At 49.4% G+C, this 20244-nt stretch overlaps 1 protein-coding gene across 3 annotated transcripts in view; it reads left to right on the forward strand.

The window, feature by feature from the left end:
• The window catches only part of LOC110505038 (RNA-binding motif, single-stranded-interacting protein 3), a 249591-nt gene that overhangs the window by 198555 nt on the left and 30792 nt on the right, over positions 1-20244 (forward strand). For all 3 annotated transcript variants that reach the window (XM_090215995.1, XM_090216001.1, XM_090215984.1), the window contains exons 7-9: positions 12365-12471; positions 14268-14311; positions 19975-20068. In XM_090215995.1, the coding sequence (XP_090072121.1) occupies positions 12365-12471; positions 14268-14311; positions 19975-20068 (245 nt within the window). The remainder of the gene's footprint in view (positions 1-12364; positions 12472-14267; positions 14312-19974; positions 20069-20244) is intronic.

A 20244-nucleotide genomic window follows, 5' to 3' on the forward strand; every position in this document is an offset into this window, starting at 1 on the left:
TGCTTAGGGGACTCTTCTCCAGGTTCATCTCTCTGTAGGTGATGGCTTTGTTATGGAAGGTTTGTGAATCACTTCCTTTTAGGTGGTTGTAGAATTTAACGTCTCTTTTCTGGATTTTGATAATTAGTGGGTATCGGCCTAATTCTCCTCTGAATGCAGTATTTGGTGTTCTACGTTGGACACAAAGGATATTTTAGCAGAATTCTGTATGCGGAATCTCAATTTGGTGTTTGTCCCATTTTGTGAATTCTTGGTTGGTGAGCGGACCCCAGACCTCACAACCATAAAGGGCAATGGGCTCTATAACTAATTCAAGTATTTTTAGCCAGATCCTAATTGGTATGTTGAACTTTATGTTCCTTTTGATGGCATAGAATGCCCTTCTTGCCTCATCCCTCAGATCGTTACCTGTGGCGCTGATGTTTAGGCCGAGGTATGTATAGTTTTTTGTGTGCTCTAGGGCAACAGTGTCTAGATGGAATTTGTATTTGTGGTCCTGGCGACTGGACCTTTTTTGGAACACCATTATTTTTGTCTAACTGAGATTCACTGTCAGGGCCCAGGTCTGACAGAATCTGTGCAGAAGATCTAGGTGCTGCTGTAGGTCCTCCTTGTTTGAGGACAGAAGCACGAGATCATCAGCAAACAGTAGACATTTGAATTCAGATTCTAGTAGGGTGAGGCCGGGTGCTGCAGACTGTTCTAGTGACCGCGCCAATATGTTGATTATGTTGAAGAGGGTGGGGCTTAAGCTGCATCCCTGTCTCACCCCCCGGCCCTTTGGAAATAAATGTGTGTTTTTTGCCAATTTAAACCTCACATCTGTTGTTTGTGTACGTGGATTTTACAGCGTTGATTATTTTTCCCCCAACACCACCTTCCATTAATTTGTATAGCAGACCCTCATGCCAATATGAATCAAAAGCTTTTTTGAAATCAACGAAGCATGAGAAGACTTTGTTCTCTCTCCCCCCAACACCTGTTGTCTCTGAGTCTTCAGTAGTCTCCTCTCCCCTCAGTACCCCCCCCCAACACCTGTTGTCTCTGAGTATTCAGTAGTCTCCTCTCCCCTCAGTACCCCCACCCAGAGACCTGTTGTCTCTGAGTCTTCAGTAGTCTCCTCTCCCCTCAGTACCCCCCCCCCCCAACACCTGTTGTCTCTGAGTCTTCAGTAGTCTCCTCTCCCCTCAGTACCCCCCCACCCCCCCAACACCTGTTGTCTCTGAGTCTTCAGTAGTCTCCTCTCCCCTCAGTACCCCCCCCCCAACACCTGTTGTCTCTGAGTCTTCAGTAGTCTCCTCTCCCCTCAGTACCCCCCCCCACCCCCCCAACACCTGTTGTCTCTGAGTCTTCAGTAGTCTCCTCTCCCCTCAGTACCCCCCCCCCCCCAACACCTGTTGTCTCTGAGTCTTCAGTAGTCTCCTCTCCCCTCAGTACCCCCCCCCCCAACACCTGTTGTCTCTGAGTCTTCAGTAGTCTCCTCTCCCCTCAGTACCCCCCCCCACCCCCCCAACACCTGTTTTCTCTGAGTCTTCAGTAGTCTCCTCTCCCCTCAGTACCCCCCCCCCCAACACCTGTTGTCTCTGAGTCTTCAGTAGTCTCCTCTCCCCTTAGTATCCCCCCCCCCCCCAACACCTGTTGTCTCTGAGTCTTCGGTAGTCTCCTCTCCCCTCAGTACCACCCCCCCCCCAACACCTGTTGTCTCTGAGTATTCAGTAGTCTCCTCTCCCCTCAGTACCCCCCCCCCAACACCTGTTGTCTCTGAGTCTTCAGTAGTCTCCTCTCCCCTCAGTACCCCCCCCCCCACCCCAACACCTGTTGTCTCTGAGTCTTCAGTAGTCTCCTCTCCCCTCAGTACCCCCCCCCCCAACACCTGTTGTCTCTGAGTCTTCAGTAGTCTCCTCTCCCCTCAGTACCCCCCCCCCCAACACCTGTTGTCTCTGAGTCTTCAGTAGTCTACTCTCCCCTCAGTACCCCCCCAACACCTGTTGTCTCTGAGTCTTCAGTAGTCTCCTCTCCCCTCAGTACCCCCCCCAACACCTGTTGTCTCTGAGTCTTCAGTAGTCTCCTCTCCCCTCAGTACCCCCCCCAACACCTGTTGTCTCTGAGTCTTCAGTAGTCTACTCTCCCCTCAGTACCCCCCCCAACACCTGTTGTCTCTGAGTCTTCAGTAGTCTCCTCTCCCCTCAGTACCCCCCCACCCCAACACCTGTTGTCTCTGAGTCTTCAGTAGTCTCCTCTCCCCTCAGTACCCCCCCCCCCAACACCTGTTGTCTCTGAGTCTTCAGTAGTCTCCTCTCCCCTCAGTACCCACCCCCCCAACACCTGTTGTCTCTGAGTCTTCAGTAGTCTCCTCTCCCCTCAGTACCCCCCCCCAACACCTGTTGTCTCTGAGTCTTCAGTAGTCTCCTCTCCCCTCAGTACCCCCACCCAGAGACCTGTTGTCTCTGAGTCTTCAGTAGTCTCCTCTCCCCTCAGTACCCCCCCCAACACCTGTTTTCTCTGAGTCTTCAGTAGTCTACTCTCCCCTCAGTACCCCCACCCCAACACCTGTTGTCTCTGAGTCTTCAGTAGTCTCCTCTCCCCTCAGTACCCCCCCCCCCAACACCTGTTGTCTCTGAGTCTTCAGTAGTCTCCTCTCCCCTCAGTACCCCCCCCCACCCCCCCAACACCTGTTGTTTCTGAGTCTTTAGTAGTCTCCTCTCCCCTCAGTACCCCCCCCCCCCCAACACCTGTTGTCTCTGAGTCTTCAGTAGTCTCCTCTCCCCTCAGTACCCCCCCCCAACACCTGTTGTCTCTGAGTCTTCAGTAGTCTCCTCTCCCCTCAGTACCCCCCCCCCAACACCTGTTGTCTCTGAGTCTTCAGTAGTCTACTCTCCCCTCAGTACCCCCCCCAACACCTGTTGTCTCTGAGTCTTCAGTAGTCTCCTCTCCCCTCAGTACCCCCCCACCCCAACACCTGTTGTCTCTGAGTCTTCAGTAGTCTCCTCTCCCCTCAGTACCCCCCCCCCCCAACACCTGTTGTCTCTGAGTCTTCAGTAGTCTCCTCTCCCCTTAGTACCCCCCCCCAACACCTGTTGTCTCTGAGTCTTCAGTAGTCTCCTCTCCCCTCAGTACCCCCCCCCCCCAACACCTGTTGTCTCTGAGTCTTCAGTAGTCTCCTCTCCCCTTAGTATCCCCCCCCCCCCCAACACCTGTTGTCTCTGAGTCTTCGGTAGTCTCCTCTCCCCTCAGTACCACCCCCCCCCCAACACCTGTTGTCTCTGAGTATTCAGTAGTCTCCTCTCCCCTCAGTACCCCCCCCCAACACCTGTTGTCTCTGAGTCTTCAGTAGTCTCCTCTCCCCTCAGTACCCCCCCCCCCACCCCAACACCTGTTGTCTCTGAGTCTTCAGTAGTCTCCTCTCCCCTCAGTACCCCCCCCCCCAACACCTGTTGTCTCTGAGTCTTCAGTAGTCTCCTCTCCCCTCAGTACCCCCCCCCCCCAACACCTGTTGTCTCTGAGTCTTCAGTAGTCTACTCTCCCCTCAGTACCCCCCCAACACCTGTTGTCTCTGAGTCTTCAGTAGTCTCCTCTCCCCTCAGTACCCCCCCCCAACACCTGTTGTCTCTGAGTCTTCAGTAGTCTCCTCTCCCCTCAGTACCCCCCCCCAACACCTGTTGTCTCTGAGTCTTCAGTAGTCTACTCTCCCCTCAGTACCCCCCCCAACACCTGTTGTCTCTGAGTCTTCAGTAGTCTCCTCTCCCCTCAGTACCCCCCCACCCCAACACCTGTTGTCTCTGAGTCTTCAGTAGTCTCCTCTCCCCTCAGTACCCCCCCCCCAACACCTGTTGTCTCTGAGTCTTCAGTAGTCTCCTCTCCCCTCAGTACCCACCCCCCCAACACCTGTTGTCTCTGAGTCTTCAGTAGTCTCCTCTCCCCTCAGTACCCCCCCCCAACACCTGTTGTCTCTGAGTCTTCAGTAGTCTCCTCTCCCCTCAGTACCCCCACCCAGAGACCTGTTGTCTCTGAGTCTTCAGTAGTCTCCTCTCCCCTCAGTACCCCCCCCCAACACCTGTTTTCTCTGAGTCTTCAGTAGTCTACTCTCCCCTCAGTACCCCCACCCCAACACCTGTTGTCTCTGAGTCTTCAGTAGTCTCCTCTCCCCTCAGTACCCCCCCCCCAACACCTGTTGTCTCTGAGTCTTCAGTAGTCTCCTCTCCCCTCAGTACCCCCCCCACCCCCCCAACACCTGTTGTTTCTGAGTCTTTAGTAGTCTCCTCTCCCCTCAGTACCCCCCCCCCCCAACACCTGTTGTCTCTGAGTCTTCAGTAGTCTCCTCTCCCCTCAGTACCTACCCCCCCAACACCTGTTTTCTCTGAGTCTTCAGTAGTCTCCTCTCCCCTCAGTACCCATCTCCTCTCTCTCCCACCTCTCCTTAGTCTTCAGTAAATCAAATCAAATCAAATTTTATTTGTCACATACACATGGTTAGCAGATGTCAATGCGAGTGTAGCGAAATGCTTGTGCTTCTAGTTCCGACAATGCAGTAATAACCAACAAGTAATCTAACTAACAATTCCAAAAGTACTGTCTTGTACACAGTGTACATAAGGATATATGAATGAGTGATGGTACAGAGCAGCATAGGCAGATACAGTAGATGGTATCGAGTACAGTATATACATATGAGATGAGTATGTAAACAAAGTGGCATAGTTAAAGTGGCTAGTGATACATGTATTACATAAGGATACAGTCGATCATATAGAGTACAGTATATACGTATGCATATGAGATGAATAATGAAGGTAAGTAACATTATATAAGGTAGCATTGTTTAAAGTGGCTAGTGATATATTTACATCATTTCCCATCAATTCCCATTATTAAAGTGGCTGGAGTTGAGTAATTGTCAGTGTGTTGGCAGCAGCCACTCAATGTTAGTGGTGGCTGTTTAACAGTCTGATGGCCTTGAGATAGAAGCTGTTTTTCAGTCTCTCGGTCCCAGCTTTGATGCACCTGTACTGACCTCGCCTTCTGGATGATAGTGGGGTGAACAGGCAGTGGCTCGGGTGGTTGATGTCCTTGATGATCTTTATGGCCTTCCTGTGACATCGGGTGGTGTAGGTGTCCTAGAGGGCAGGTAGTTTGCCCCCGGTGATGCGTTGTGCAGACCTCACTACCCTCTGGAGAGTCTTACGGTTGAGGGCGGAGCAGTTGCCGTACCAGGCGGTGATACAGCCCACCAGGATGCTCTCGATTGTGCATCTGTAGAAGTTTGTGAGTGCTTTTGGTGACAAGCCGAATTTCTTCAGCCTCCTGAGGTTGAAGAGGCGCTGCTGCCCCTTCTTCACAATGCTGTCTGTGTGAGTGGACCAATTCAGTTTGTCTGTGATGTGTATGCCGAGGAACTTAAAACCTGCTACCCTCTCCACTACTGTTCCATCGATGTGGATAGGGGGGTGTTCCCTCTGCTGTTTCCTGAAGTCCACAATCATCTCCTTAGTTTTGTTGATGTTGAGTGTGAGGTTATTTTCCTGACACCACACTCCGAGGGCCCTCACCTCCTCCCGTAGGCCGTCTCGTCGTTGTTGGTAATCAAGCCTACCACTGTTGTGTCGTCCGCAAACTTGATGATTGAGTTGGAGGCGTGCGTGGCAACGCAGTCGTGGGTGAACAGGGAGTACAGGAGAGGGCTCAGAACGCACCCTTGTGGGGCCCCAGTGTTGAGGATCAGCGGGGAGGAGATGTTGTTGCCTACCCTCACCACCTGGGGGCGGCCCGTCAGGAAGTCCAGTACCCAGTTGCACAGGGCGGGGTCGAGACCCAGGGTCTCGAGCTTGATGACGAGCTTGGAGGGTACTATGGTGTTGAATGCCGAGCTGTAGTCAATGAACAGCATTCTCACATAGGTATTCCTCTTGTCCAGATGGGTTAGGGCAGTGTGCAGTGTGGTTGAGATTGCATCGTCTGTGGACCTATTTGGGCTGTAAGCAAATTGGAGTGGGTCCAGGGTGTCAGGTAGGGTGGAGGTGATATGGTCCTTGACTAGTCTCTCAAAGCACTTCATGATGACGGAAGTGAGTGCTACGGGGCGGTAGTCGTTTAGCTCAGTTACCTTAGCTTTCTTGGGAACAGGAACAATGGTGGCCCTCTTGAAGCATGTGGGAACAGCAGACTGGTATAGGGATTGATTGAATATGTCCGTAAACACACCGGCCAGCTGGTCTGCGCATGCTCTGAGGGCGCGGCTGGGGATGCCGTCTGGGTCTGCAGCCTTGCGAGGGTTAACACGTTTAAATGTCTTACTCACCTCGGCTGCAGTGAAGGAGAGACCGCAAGTTTTCGTTGCAGGCCGTTGCAGGCCGTGTCAGTGGCACTGTATTGTCCTCAAAGCGGGCAAAAAAGTTATTTAGTCTGCCTGGGAGCAGGACATCCTGGTCCGTGACTGGGCTGGATTTCTTCCTGTAGTCCGTGATTGACTGTAGACCCTGCCACATGCCTCTTGTGTCTGAGCCGTTGAATTGAGATTCTACTTTGTCTCTGTACTGACGCTTAGCTTGTTTGATAGCCTTGCGGAGGGAATAGCTGCACTGTTTGTATTCGGTCATGTTACCAGACACCTTGCTCTGATTAAAAGCAGTGGTTCGCGCTTTCAGTTCCACGCGAATGCTGCCATCAATCCACGGTTTCTGGTTAGGGAATGTTTATAATCGTTGCTATGGGAACGACATCTTCAACGCACGTTCTAATGAACTCGCACACCGAATCAGCGTATTCGTCAATGTTGTTGTCTGACGCAATACGAAACATGTCCCAGTCCACATGATGGAAGCAGTCTTGGAGTGTGGAGTCAGCTTGGTCGGACCAGCGTTGGACAGACCTCAGCGTGGGAGCCTCTTGTTTTAATTTCTGTCTGTAGGCAGAGATCAACAAAATGGAGTCGTGGTCAGCTTTTCCGAAAGGGGGGCGGGGCAGGGCCTTATATGCGTCGCGGAAGTTAGAGTAACAATGATCTAAGGTCTTTCCACCCCTGGTTGCGCAATCGATATGCTGATAAAATTTGGGGAGTCTTGTTTTCAGATTAGCCTTGTTAAAATCCCCAGCTACAATGAATGCAGCCTCCGGATAAATGGTTTCCAGTTTGCAAAGAGTCAAATAAAGTTCATTCAGAGCCAACGATGTGTCTGCTTGGGGGGGGGATATATACGGCTGTGATTATAATCGAAGAGAATTCTCTTGGTAGATAATGCGGTCTACATTTGATTGTGAGGAATTCTAAATCAGGTGAACCGAAGGATTTGAGTTCCTGTATGTTTCTTTCATCACACCATGTCACGTTAGTCATAAGGCATACGCCCCCGCCCCTCTTCTTACCAGAAAGATGTTTGTTTCTGTCTGCGCGATGCGTGGAGAAACCTGTTGGCTGCACCGCCTCGGATAGCGTCTCTCCAGTAAGCCACGTTTCCGTGAAGCAAAGAATGTTACAGTCTCTGATGTCCCTTTGGAATGCTACCCTTGCTCGGATTTCATCAACCTTGTTGTCAAGAGACTGGACATTGGCAAGAAGAATGCTAGGGAATGGTGCACGGTGTGCCCGTCTCCGGAGTCTGACCAGAAGACTGCCTCGTTTCCCTCTTTTTCGGAGTCGTTTTTTTGGGTCGCTGCATGGGATCCACTCCGTTGTCCTGTTTGTAAGGCAGAACACAGGATCTGCGTCGCGAAAAACATATTCTTGGTCGTACTGATGGTGAGTTGACGCTGATCTTATATTCAGTAGTTCTTCTCGACTGACTGTATGTAATGAAACCTAAGATGACCTGGGGTACTAATGTAAGAAATAACACGTAAAAAAAACCAAAAAACTGCATAGTTTCCTAGGAACGCGAAGCGAGGCGGCCATCTCTGTCGGCGCTGGAAGTAGTCTCCTCTCCCCTCAGTACCCCCCCCCCAACACCTGTTGTCTCTGAGTCTTCAGTAGTCTCCTCTCCCCTCAGTACCCCCCCCAACACCTGTTTTCTCTGAGTCTTCAGTAGTCTACTCTCCCCTCAGTACACACCCCCCCAACACCTGTTTTCTCTGAGTCTTCAGTAGTCTACTCTGCCCTCAGTACCCACCCCCCCAACACCTGTTTTCTCTGAGTCTTCAGTAGTCTACTCTCCCCTCAGTACCCACCCCCCAACACCTGTTATCTCTGAGTCTTCAGTAGTCTACTCTCCCCTCAGTACCCCCCCCCCCAACACCTGTTGTCTCTGAGTCTTCAGTAGTCTCCTCTCCCCTCAGTACCCCCCCCCCAACACCTATTGTCTCTGAGTCTTCAGTAGTCTCCTCTCCCCTCAGTACCCACCCCCCCAACACCTGTTGTCTCTGAGTCTTCAGTAGTCTCCTCTCCCCTCAGTACCCACCCCCCCCCCAACACCTGTTGTCTCTGAGTCTTCAGTAGTCTCCTCTCCCCTCAGTACCCCCCCCCCAACACCTGTTGTCTCTGAGTCTTCAGTAGTCTCCTCTCCCCTCAGTACCCACCCCCCCAACACCTGTTGTCTCTGAGTCTTCAGTAGTCTCCTCTCCCCTCAGTACCCCCCAACACCTGTTGTCTCTGAGTCTTCAGTAGTCTCCTCTCCCCTCAGTACCCATCTCCTCTCTCTCCCACCTCTCCTTATGTAATATGTTTTGTTCCATTCTAAAGTAAGGGTGAGACGAGGGACCTGATTTTTTTCTCTCTGTTGTTTGTGAATGTACACCACCAGGTAACATGAATATACAGCCCTACACCACCAGGGAGCATGAATGTATAGCCCTACACCACCAGGTAACATGAATATACAGCCCTACACCACCAGGTAACATGAATATACAGCCCTACACCACCAGGGAGCATGAATGTATAGCCCTACACCACCAGGTAACATGAATATACAGCCCTACACCACCAGGTAACATGAATATATAGCCCTACACCACCAGGTAGCATGAATGTATAGCCCTACACCACCAGGTAACATGAATGTATAGCCGAACACCACCAGGTAACAAGAATATATTGCCCTACACCACCAGGTAACATAGATGTTTAGCCACACCACCAGGTAAAATTAATGTACAGCCCTACACCACCAGGTAACATGAATATATAGCCCTACACCACCAGGGAGCATGACTGTATAGCCTTACACCACCAGGTAACATGAATATATAGCCCTACACCACCAGGGAGCATGACTGTATAGCCTTACACCACCAGGTAACATGAATATATAGCCCTACACCACTAGGGAGCATGACTGTATAGCCTTACACCACCAGGTAACATGAATGTATAGCCCTACACCACCAGGTAACATGAATGTACAGCCCTTCACCACCAGGTAACATGAATGTATAGCCTACACAACCAGGTTACATGAGTGTATAGCCCTACACCACCAGGTAACATAGATGTTTAGCCACACCACCAGGTAAAATTAATGTATAGCCCTACACCACCATGTAACATGAATGTACAGCCCTACACCACCAGGGAGCATGACTGTATAGCCTTACACCACCAGGTAACATGAATGTACAGCCTTACACCACCAGGGAACATGAATGTACAGCCCTACACCACCAGGTAACATGAATGTATAGCCCTACACCACCAGGTAACATGAATGTACAGCCCTACACCACCAGGTAACATGAATGTATAGCCCTACACCACCAGGTAACATGAATGTACAGCCTTACACCACCAGGTAACATGAAGGTATAGCCTTACACCACCAGGTAACATGAATGTATAGCCCTACACCACCAGGTAACATGAATATATAGCCCTACATGACCAGGTAACATGAATATATAGCCCTACACCACCAGGTAACATGTATGTACAGCCCTACACGACCAGGTAACATGAATATATAGCCCTACACGACCAGGTAACATGAATGTACAGCCCTACACCACCAGGTAACATGTATGTACAGCCCTACACGACCAGGAAACATGAATATATAGCCCTACACCACCAGGGAGCATGACTGTATAGCCTTACACCACCAGGTAACATGAATACATAGCCGAACACCACCAGGTAACATGAATGTATAGCCGAACACCACCAGGTAACATGAATGTATAGCCACACCACCAGGTAACATGAATGTACAGCCCTACACCACCAGGTAACATGAATGTACAGCCTTACACCACCAGGTAAAATGAATGTACAGCCCTACACCACCAGGTAACATGAATGTACAGCCTTACACCACCAGGTAACATGAATGTACAGCCCTACACCACCAGGTAACATGAATGTACAGCCACACCACCAGGTAACATGAATGTATAGCCCTACACCACCAGGTAACATGAATGTACAGCCTTACACCACCAGGTAACATGAATGTACAGCCCTACACCACCAGGTAACATGAATTGTTGTATACAGAGATAAGCAAGAAGGAAGAGAGGCTGTGCTTCTGAGGGTGATCCCAGAGATGTCAAGGTGAATAGAAGCCTGGTGTTCATCCCAAATGGATCCCTTTCCTCTGACTACTGCTGCCCTACAGCTATGTGGGGTTCCATGCAGTTACATCATTACGGATGGAGAGCAACACTGCTTTGCCCTGTCTAGTTAACATAGCTGGAGGGATGAACATAAAGTCCTGTGTGTGTGTGCCTCTTGTGTGCATGTGTGATTCTTGTGTGCCTCTTGTGTGCGTGTGTGTGTGTGTGTGCGTGTCTCTTGTGTGTGTGTGTGTGTGTGTCTCTTGTGTGTGTGTGTGTGTATATATAAAGTCATGTAGCCTGCGGGTTGTGTTAGTCATTTAGACCGTCTGGTTCAAGGTTGAACTCTGAATCGTCTCTTTCTCCTCTCTCTGTCTTCTCAGATGTCAGTGTGTGTGTCTTGTGGTTGTTAGTTGTGTAATCCCGTATACAGTATCTCTCTGTCTCACCATGTGAGGTTCCATCGTCATCATACAGGCAGTGTCCAGTACATCTGTACATATCTAGTACATCTAGTACATATAGTACATGTTCAGTAAATATAGTTACATATAGTATGTATCTAGTACATATAGTATGTACATGCAGTACATATCTAGTACATGACCAGTAGTACATGTCTAGTACATGTCTAGTGTGCATCTTGTGTGCATCTTGTGTGATCCCATATACAGTATCTCTCTGTCTCATCATGTGAGGTTCCATCGTCATCATACAGGCAGTGTCCAATGTCCAGTACATATAGTATATATAGTACATGCCTGTTCAGGGGCTGAACGACAGATTTGTACCTTGTCAGCTCGGGGTTTGAACTTGCAACCTTCCGGTTACTAGTCCAACCACTAGGCTACCCTGCCGCCCCAAGAATCCCCGAATTTAGGGGATTCGATCTTGCAACCTTTCGGTTACTAGTCCAATGCTCTAACCACTAGGCTACCCTGCCGCCCCAAGAATCCCCGAATCTAGGGGATTCGATCTTACAACCTTTCGGTTACTAGTCCAACGCTCTAACCACTAGGCTACCCTGCCACCCCAAGAATCCCCGAATTTAGGGGATTCGATCTTGCAACCTTTCGGTTACTAGTCCAACGCTCTAACCACTAGGCTACCCTGCCGCCCCAAGAATCCCCGAATCTAGGGGACTCGATCTTGCAACCTTTCGGTTACTAGTCCAATGCTCTAACCACTAGGCTACCCTGCCGAATAAGGCCATGACGTAACAACATGTGTTGACAGGGAAGGGGTCTGAATACTTTCCAAACACACTACACATTACGGTTCAGGAGTCATCTCTGCTTCCTAAAGGTCAGAGGTCATAAGATGAGCTATTGTGAGAAAGGTCACACAGTCTTTTTTTCCACCCACGTTTTCTCTTTTCAGTCTTTATCCCGAAAGTTTGTTTGTCCTTTATATAGAAAATGAAAAACGTCAAATTAATAGAGTTGAATAAATTATTTGCTGTTGGAGCCTGGGGGTCAGGCTGTGTTAATTATGCTAAGGTTTGTTAGTTAAACACTCTCAGGTTCTGTGCTTTGGTTAGGTTGATTTAAAGTCAGGGTTGGGTTGTTTCGATGTCAGGTTTGGGTTGTTATTAAATGGCTCACCGTTTACCTGACGTGAACGAGAAGACTGGCTTCAGATGGTCATGTGGATGGAGAACCCATGGCCAGGGTTGAACGATTACTGATGTTTTAGAGGGAGCTGGGGAACCAACCCTTTCATTCTTCTCATATTGTACACTAGATAACTGGCTTTTAACTATTTCTCTCTCTCTCTCTCTCTCTCTCTCTCTCTCTCTCTCTCTCTCTCTCTCTCTCTCTCTCTCTCTCTCTCCCATCTCTCTCTCTCTCTCTCTCTCTCTCTCTCTCTCTCTCACACACACACACAGCTCCTGTAGAACCCCTACTCTGTAAGTTTGCAGATGGAGGACAGAAGAAGAGGCTGAACCAGAACAAGTACCCCCAAAACGGACAACCATGGACCAGAGATGGAGAGGTGAGATGCAACTGTCCTCTTTGGGTATAGCAAGCCCCATCCCCCCCTCCCTGCCCTCCCCCTCGACCTCCTTCAACTAGGTTGCTGTGGTCAGAGAGACGTCATAAATTCCTGACACACAGTGGACACACAGTATAGAGAGAGTCAATTTGCATAGAGAACAAAGCAATTCCTTCCACCTCACAGAACTTGAGGTACGAACAAATTTCATGTTCCAGAGAAAGTATAAAAGATGGGTGAAGAATCCAGCTACGAACTGGTCCGTTTGTTACAACTTGGGGAAGCTCATGGGAGACGGTGTGGCCACATTACCATAACGCTGTTTATATAATAGCCTCAGATATCAGGTTTACATCTAATTGTTGTGTAATATGTTTTTGGACTGTTTAATGAAGGAAAACTCAAAAAGGGGATTGGATTTGAACTAAATCAGAGGACCGCTCCTTAGCCCAGTTAGGGTCAGACATCCTGGACAGCCCCTGAGCCCAGTTAGGGTCAGACATCCTGGGATCGCCCCTGAGCCCAGTTTGGGTCAGACATCCTGGACCGCCCCTGAGCCCAGTTAGGGTCAGACATCCTGGACCGCCCCTGAGCCCAGTTAGGGTCAGACATCCTGGACCGCCCCTGAGCCCAGTTAGGGTCAGGCGTCCTGGACCACCCCTGAGCCCAGTTAGGGTCAGACATCCTGGACCGCCCCTGAGCCCAGTTAGGGTCAGACATCCTGGACCGCCCCTGAACCCAGTTAGGGTCAGGCGTCCTGGGACAGCCCCTGAGCCCAGTTAGGGTCAGGCGTCCTGGGACAGCCCTTTTCTGCCATTCCGAATAAAACCCAACTTTGAGAAATTATCATCAGACCATGTTTCTCTCCATTAGGAGGGGGACAAAGGTTGTAGACCATTGCTAAATCTTTTAACCATCCCACGTGGTTAAACTCTTAGAATATCGATACCGACAGTATAAGAACAAGTCTTTGATATTAATTACTAGTCTGCAGCTAGGAATTCGGTATCATTGAACGCGAAGAACGACAACCGCCGAAACATGCATTCTATAACGAAATGAATGAATGTCACTCTGAACAATCCACTCTAACCACAACCGAGAGAGAGAGAGGGAGAGAGACGGACAATTCTACAAAAGAAAGACTTTTCACCAGCGATCAAGACGACACACTGAGCGTAAATATATATATTGATTGCAATTGTTCCCGAATGAGTGAGTGTTCATGTGTAAGTGATTAGCATTTTAATTGTTATAATTAACTCTGTAGGGACTTCTTAGTCGACCACCCATTGCCCCTTTGTCTAACAAGCCGCCATGCCGGTTCCGCCCACTAGGGGCACATTCTATCACTTCATGTAACCACATTTACTGTTTGTTTATGCATTTCTGTGAATTACTTATTTAGTAATAAATAAATTATTTAAGACAATTGATGTATGGATGACTCATAGTGAAGACTGGGTTCGTGCAGATAACCAACAATTTACGATGTTTGGAATGAGACTAACGTGAGGTAAAATAAATGAATCATTAGTCAGAAGACTATTGATCAGATATGAAAATATCTGAAAGGTTATTTTAGGAAATGATAACTTTGTAATCTGAATATTTTCCTTGGTGCCCCAACTTCCTAGTTAATTACAGTTACATGATTAATCAGTTGATCACATAATACTAATTACAGAGAATCTTTGATAAAAACGACGTCTTCAATTTAATGATTGTAAAGACACGACCTTATCATAACCTTATCATAACCTTATCATAACCATATTCATATTCTTTCCTTTCAGAGTGGCATGACGTTGACATATGACCCCACTGCAATGCATAATGGGTAAGAACTTACTGTTGTTTTAACTTGTTTCTTCTTCATGTTATGAAATGCTCCTGGTTCCTTAACAACCCCCCCCCCCCCCCCTGAAAACATGCACACTATTCACACACCAGTGTCCTCCTTATTCACTCTGTCACAATGAGCCCAGTCTAAACAGGAAGTGGATCTCTGTGTCAGTTACACTTTCATCTGATCAGCGTTCTGTTCCCATGCTGAATAAGATGTGCTTGGTTTAAGGGAAATCAAATCCCTCTGTTAGTCTGTTAGTATAAACCTGGTCCTGTGTCCCAAATGGCACCCAATCATTTTATAGTACACTACATTTGACTAAGGGCCCATAGGGAATAGGGTGCCATTTGGGACAGAACCCAGCCCTGTTTTCCTGCCTGGCTGCCAGCAGAACTGCCTGTCTGACTGTGATCCACAATACCTCCTGGGAATCTCTCTCTCTCTCTCTCCCAATCCATTTGACTCTGACTCTCTGTCTCTCTGTCTCTGTCTCTCTCTCTCTCTCTCTCTCTCTCTCTCTCTCTCTCTCTCTCTGTCTCTCTGTCTCTCTGTCTCTCCCTCTCTCGCTCTCTCCCTCTCCCAATCCATTTGTCTCTCTCTCTGGTTCTCTCTGTCTCTCTCTCTCTCTCTCTCTCTCTCTCTCTCTCCCAATCCATTTGTCTCAATTCAATTCAATTCAATTCAAGGGCTTTATTGGCATGGGAAACATGTGTTAACATTGCCAAAGCAAGTGAGGTAGACAACATACAAAGTGAAAATATAAAGTGAAAAACAACAAAAATTAACAGTAAACATTACACATACAGAGGTTTCAAAACAGTAAAGACATTACAAATGTCATATTATATATATATATACAGTGTTTTAACAATGTACAAATGGTTAAAGGACACAAGATAAAATAAATAAGCATAAATATGGGTTGTATTTACAATGGTGTGTGTTCTTCACTGGTTGCCCTTTTCTCATGGCAACAGGTCACAAATCTTGCTGCTGTGATGGCACACTGTGGAATTTCACCCAGTAGATATGGGAGTTTTTCAAATTTGGATTTGTTTTCGAATTCGTTGTGGATCTGTGTAATCTGAGGGAAATATGTCTCTCTAATATGGTCATACATTGGGCAGGAGGTTAGGAAGTGCAGCTCAGTTTCCACCTCATTTTGTGGGCAGTGAGCACATGGCCTGTCTTCTCTTGAGAGCCATGTCTGCCTACGGCGGCCTTTCTCAATAGCAAGGCTATGCTCACTGAGTCTGTACATAGTCTCTCTCTCCCTCTCCCAATCCATTTGTCTCTCTCTCTCTGTCTCTCTCTCTCTATCTCTCTTTATCTCTCTCTGTCTCTCTCTCTCTATCTCTCTTTATCTCTCTTTATCTCTCTCTCTCTCTCTCTCTCTCTCTCTCTCTCACTCTCTCTTGCTGTCAGGTGTTTATTTAATTCTGTATTGTCCTAAACCTTCTGCAAGGTTATAAAACAGAGTTCCAGAGAGACTATTAAATTAGTCTGAAACGCTAATTCCACTAATTAGAGGAGAAGACAGCGAAGGATGGAGTGTAGGAGCAGAGACAGGGAGGGGATGGGGGTGAGGTCAGGAGGAGGACAGCGAGAGAAAACAGAAACTTGAAAAGGAGGAAATAATTGATTACAGTTGGTTTTCTACAAGCTCGTGGTTTTGGGTTCGATGCGGAACTGATTTTATTGGAGATGTTTACTACATCACAGCCTCTCTCAGACTCACTCGTTTATCAGGGTGACAGCACACACACACACACACACACACACACACACACACACACACACACACACACACACACACACACACACACACACACACACACACACACACACACACACACACACACACACACACACACACACACACACACACACGCCTAGTTGTCTGGTAGTGTTCATCCTGTAGCCCCCCCCCGTCCATAACTCAGCCTGTATACCCTGCCCCCCCCGTCCATAACTCAGCCTGTATACCCCCCCCCCGTCCATAACTCAGCCTGTATACCCCCCCCCATCCATAACTCAGCCTGTATACCCCCCCCCATCCATAACTCAGCCTGTATACCCCCCCCCATCCATAACTCAGCCTGTATACCCCCCCGTCCATAACTCAGTCTGTATATCCCCCCATCCATAAGCCTGTATACCCCCCCCCCCGTCCATAACACAGCCTGTATACCCCCCCATCCATAACTCAGCCTGTATACCCCCCCCATCCATAACTCAGCCTGTATACCCCCCCCCGTCCGTAACTCAGCCTGTATACCCCCGCATCCATAACTCAGCCTGTATACCCCCCCCCATCCATAACTCAGCCTGTATACCCCCCCCCCCGTCCATAACTCAGTCTGTATACCCCCCCCCCGTCCATAACTCAGTCTGTATACCCCCCCCCATCCATAACTCAGCCTGTATACCCCCCCCCCCGTCCATAACTCAGCCTGTATACCCCCCCATCCATAACTCAGCCTATATACCCCCCCCATCCATAACTCAGCCTGTATACCCCCCCCCGTCCATAACTCAGTCTGTATACCCCCCCCCCCCGTCCATAACTCAGCCTGTATACCCCCCCATCCATAACTCAGCCTGTATACCCCCCCCCTCATCCATAACTCAGCCTGTATACCCCCCCCCCCCCCCGTCCATAACTCAGTCTGTATACCCCCCCATCCATAACTCAGCCTGTATACCCCCCCGTCCATAACTCAGCCTGTATACCCCCCCCCCCCCCCCCCGTCCATAACTCAGTCTGTATACCCCCCCATCTATAACTCAGCCTGTATACCCCCCCGTCCATAACTCAGCCTGTATACCCCCCCCCCCATCTATAACTCAGCCTGTATACCCCCCCGTCCATAACTCAGCCTGTATACCCCCCGTCCATAACTCAGCCTGTATACCCCACCCCATCCATCTATAACTCAGCCTGTATACCCCCCCGTCCATAACTCAGCCTGTATATCCCCCCCCATCCATCTATAACTCAGCCTGTATACCCCCCCGTCCATAACTCAGTCTGTATACCCCCCCATCTATAACTCAGCCTGTATACCCCCCCGTCCATAACTCAGCCTGTATACCCCACCCCATCCATCCATAACTCAGTCTGTATACCCCCCCATCTATAACTCAGCCTGTATACCCCCCGTCCATAACTCAGTCTGTATACCCCCCCATCTATAACTCAGCCTGTATACCCCCCCGTCCATAACTCAGCCTGTATACCCCCCCATCCATAACTCTGCCTGTATACCCCCCCCCCGTCCATAACTCAGCCTGTATACCCCCCCATCCATAACTCTGCCTGTATACCCCCCCCCCCCGTCCATAACTCAGTCTGTATACCCCCCCATCCATAACTCAGCCTGTATACCCCCCCCGTCCATAACTCAGCCTGTATACCCCCCCCCCGTCCATAACTCAGTCTGTATACCCCTCCATCTATAACTCAGCCTGTATACCCCCCCGTCCATAACTCAGCCTGTATACCCCCCCCATCTATAACTCAGCCTGTATACCCCCCCGTCCATAACTCAGCCTGTATACCCCACCCCATCCATCTATAACTCAGCCTGTATACCCCCCCGTCCATAACTCAGCCTGTATACCCCACCCCATCCATCCATAACTCAGTCTGTATACCCCCCCATCTATAACTCAGCCTGTATACCCCCCCGTCCATAACTCAGCCTGTATACCCCACCCCATCCATCTATAACTCAGTCTGTATACCCCCCCATCTATAACTCAGCCTGTATACCCCCCCGTCCATAACTCAGCCTGTATACCCCCCATCCATAACTCTGCCTGTATACCCCCCCCCCGTCCATAACTCAGCCTGTATACCCCCCCATCCATAACTCTGCCTGTATACCCCCCCCCCCGTCCATAACTCAGTCTGTATACCCCCCCATCCATAACTCAGCCTGTATACCCCCCCCCGTCCATAACTCAGCCTGTATACCCCCCCCCCCCGTCCATAACTCAGTCTGTATACCCCCCCATCTATAACTCAGCCTGTATACCCCCCCGTCCATAACTCAGCCTGTATACCCCCCCCATCTATAACTCAGCCTGTATACCCCCCCGTCCATAACTCAGCCTGTATACCCCACCCCATCCATCTATAACTCAGCCTGTATACCCCCCCGTCCATAACTCAGCCTGTATACCCCCCCCCATCCATCTATAACTCAGCCTGTATACCCCCCCGTCCATAACTCAGTCTGTATACCCCCCCATCTATAACTCAGCCTGTATACCCCCCCGTCCATAACTCAGCCTGTATACCCCCCCCATCCATAACTCTGCCTGTATACCCCCCCCCCCCGTCCATAACTCAGCCTGTATACCCCCCCATCCATAACTCTGCCTGTATACACCCCCCCCCCCCCCCGTAGACAGAGGGATCGATTCAGAACAGCAAGAGACCTGCTTGATGTAATACACACACACACACACACTCACACTAGTACCTGAAAGAAATGTGTCCTCTCTGGGTACACAATGGTAAATAATACACACACTTAGAATTTGACTCTTTATGCGAAGCGCAATGCAGAGGAAAACCTTTCATTTAATGACCACAGTGAATTATTGTAATGTCTGTTCATGTGTCAATTAACCCCACAAGGGATCGGCTGCCGATTGGCGACTTGACACGAAAATATCATTTTATTCATTCACCCAATGAAACCACTAAGGACATACTTTCACTTCAGAAACACAGACAGACACACACACACACACACACACACACACACACACACACACTTGAACTTGTGTGTGTGAGGGAGCCAGATGTTGAGTCTGTATTCTAGGACAGGGTCATCAATCAGTCAGTCCACGGTGTGACACACTTGGGCTGAGCCAATCTGTCACTGTTGCTAGTGGTTGTTGTCCTGCTCTTAGAGTGACATTATGAAGTTTAACCCTCTCTCCTCTCTCCTTCCCACCCTTCTTCCCGTGTCTCCTTCTCTACTGTCCCGTCTTCCTCTTTTCTCCACTTCCTCCCCTCTTCTTGTCTCTCCTTCTCTACTGTCCCCTCTTCTCATCTTCTTCCCCTCTTCCTCTCTTCATCTCCTCCTCCCTCCTCTCTTCCTGTCTCTCTTTCTCTACTGTCCCCTCTTCCTCTCTTCTCCTCTTCCTCCCCTCTTCATGTCGCTCCTTCTCTTCCTCCCTTCTTCCTGTCTCTCCTTCTCTACTGTCCCCTCTTCCTCTCTTCTCCTCTTCCTCCCCTCTTCCTTTCTCTCCTTCTCTACTGTCCCCTCTTCCTTTCTTCTCCTCTTCCTCCCCTCTTCCTATCTCTCCTTCTCTACTGTCCCCTCTTCCTCTCTTCTCCACTTCCTCCCCTCTTCCTGTCTCTCCTTCTCTACTGTCCCCTCTTCCTCTCTTCTCCACTTCCTCCCCTCTTCCTGTTTCTCCTTCTCTACTGTCCCCTCTTTCTCTCTTCTCCTCTTCCTCCCCTCTTCCTGTCTCTCCTTCTCTACTGTCCCCTCTTCCTCTCTTCTCCTTTTCCTCCCCTCTTCCTGTCTCTCCTTCTCTACTGTCCCCTCTTCTCATCTTCTTCCCTTCTTCCTCTCTCCTCCTCTTCATCTCCTCCTCCCTCCTCTCTTTCTGTCTCTCCTTCTCTCCTGTAGGTTCTACTCCTCTCCATACATCTCCACCAATAGGATGATAGCGCAGACATCCATCACTCCCTTCGTCGCTGCCTCACCCGTCTCCACGTACCAGGTGAGGGGGATGGGGGGTGTTGTGTCTATGTGGAGGTGGGAGATGGAGTGTTAGGCAAGTCTTAGTACACACTCTCTCAAATAAGACATATTGACTATTTTATACAGACCCCACATCTCCCACTTCCCTCTCTCTCTCTCTCTCTCTCTCTCTCTCTCTCTCTCTCTCTCTCGCTC

Source organism: Oncorhynchus mykiss, chromosome 2 (assembly GCF_057628025.1).
Source record: "Oncorhynchus mykiss isolate SJ-2025 chromosome 2, ASM5762802v1, whole genome shotgun sequence".
In the NCBI taxonomy this organism is placed as follows: Eukaryota; Metazoa; Chordata; class Actinopteri; order Salmoniformes; family Salmonidae; genus Oncorhynchus; species Oncorhynchus mykiss.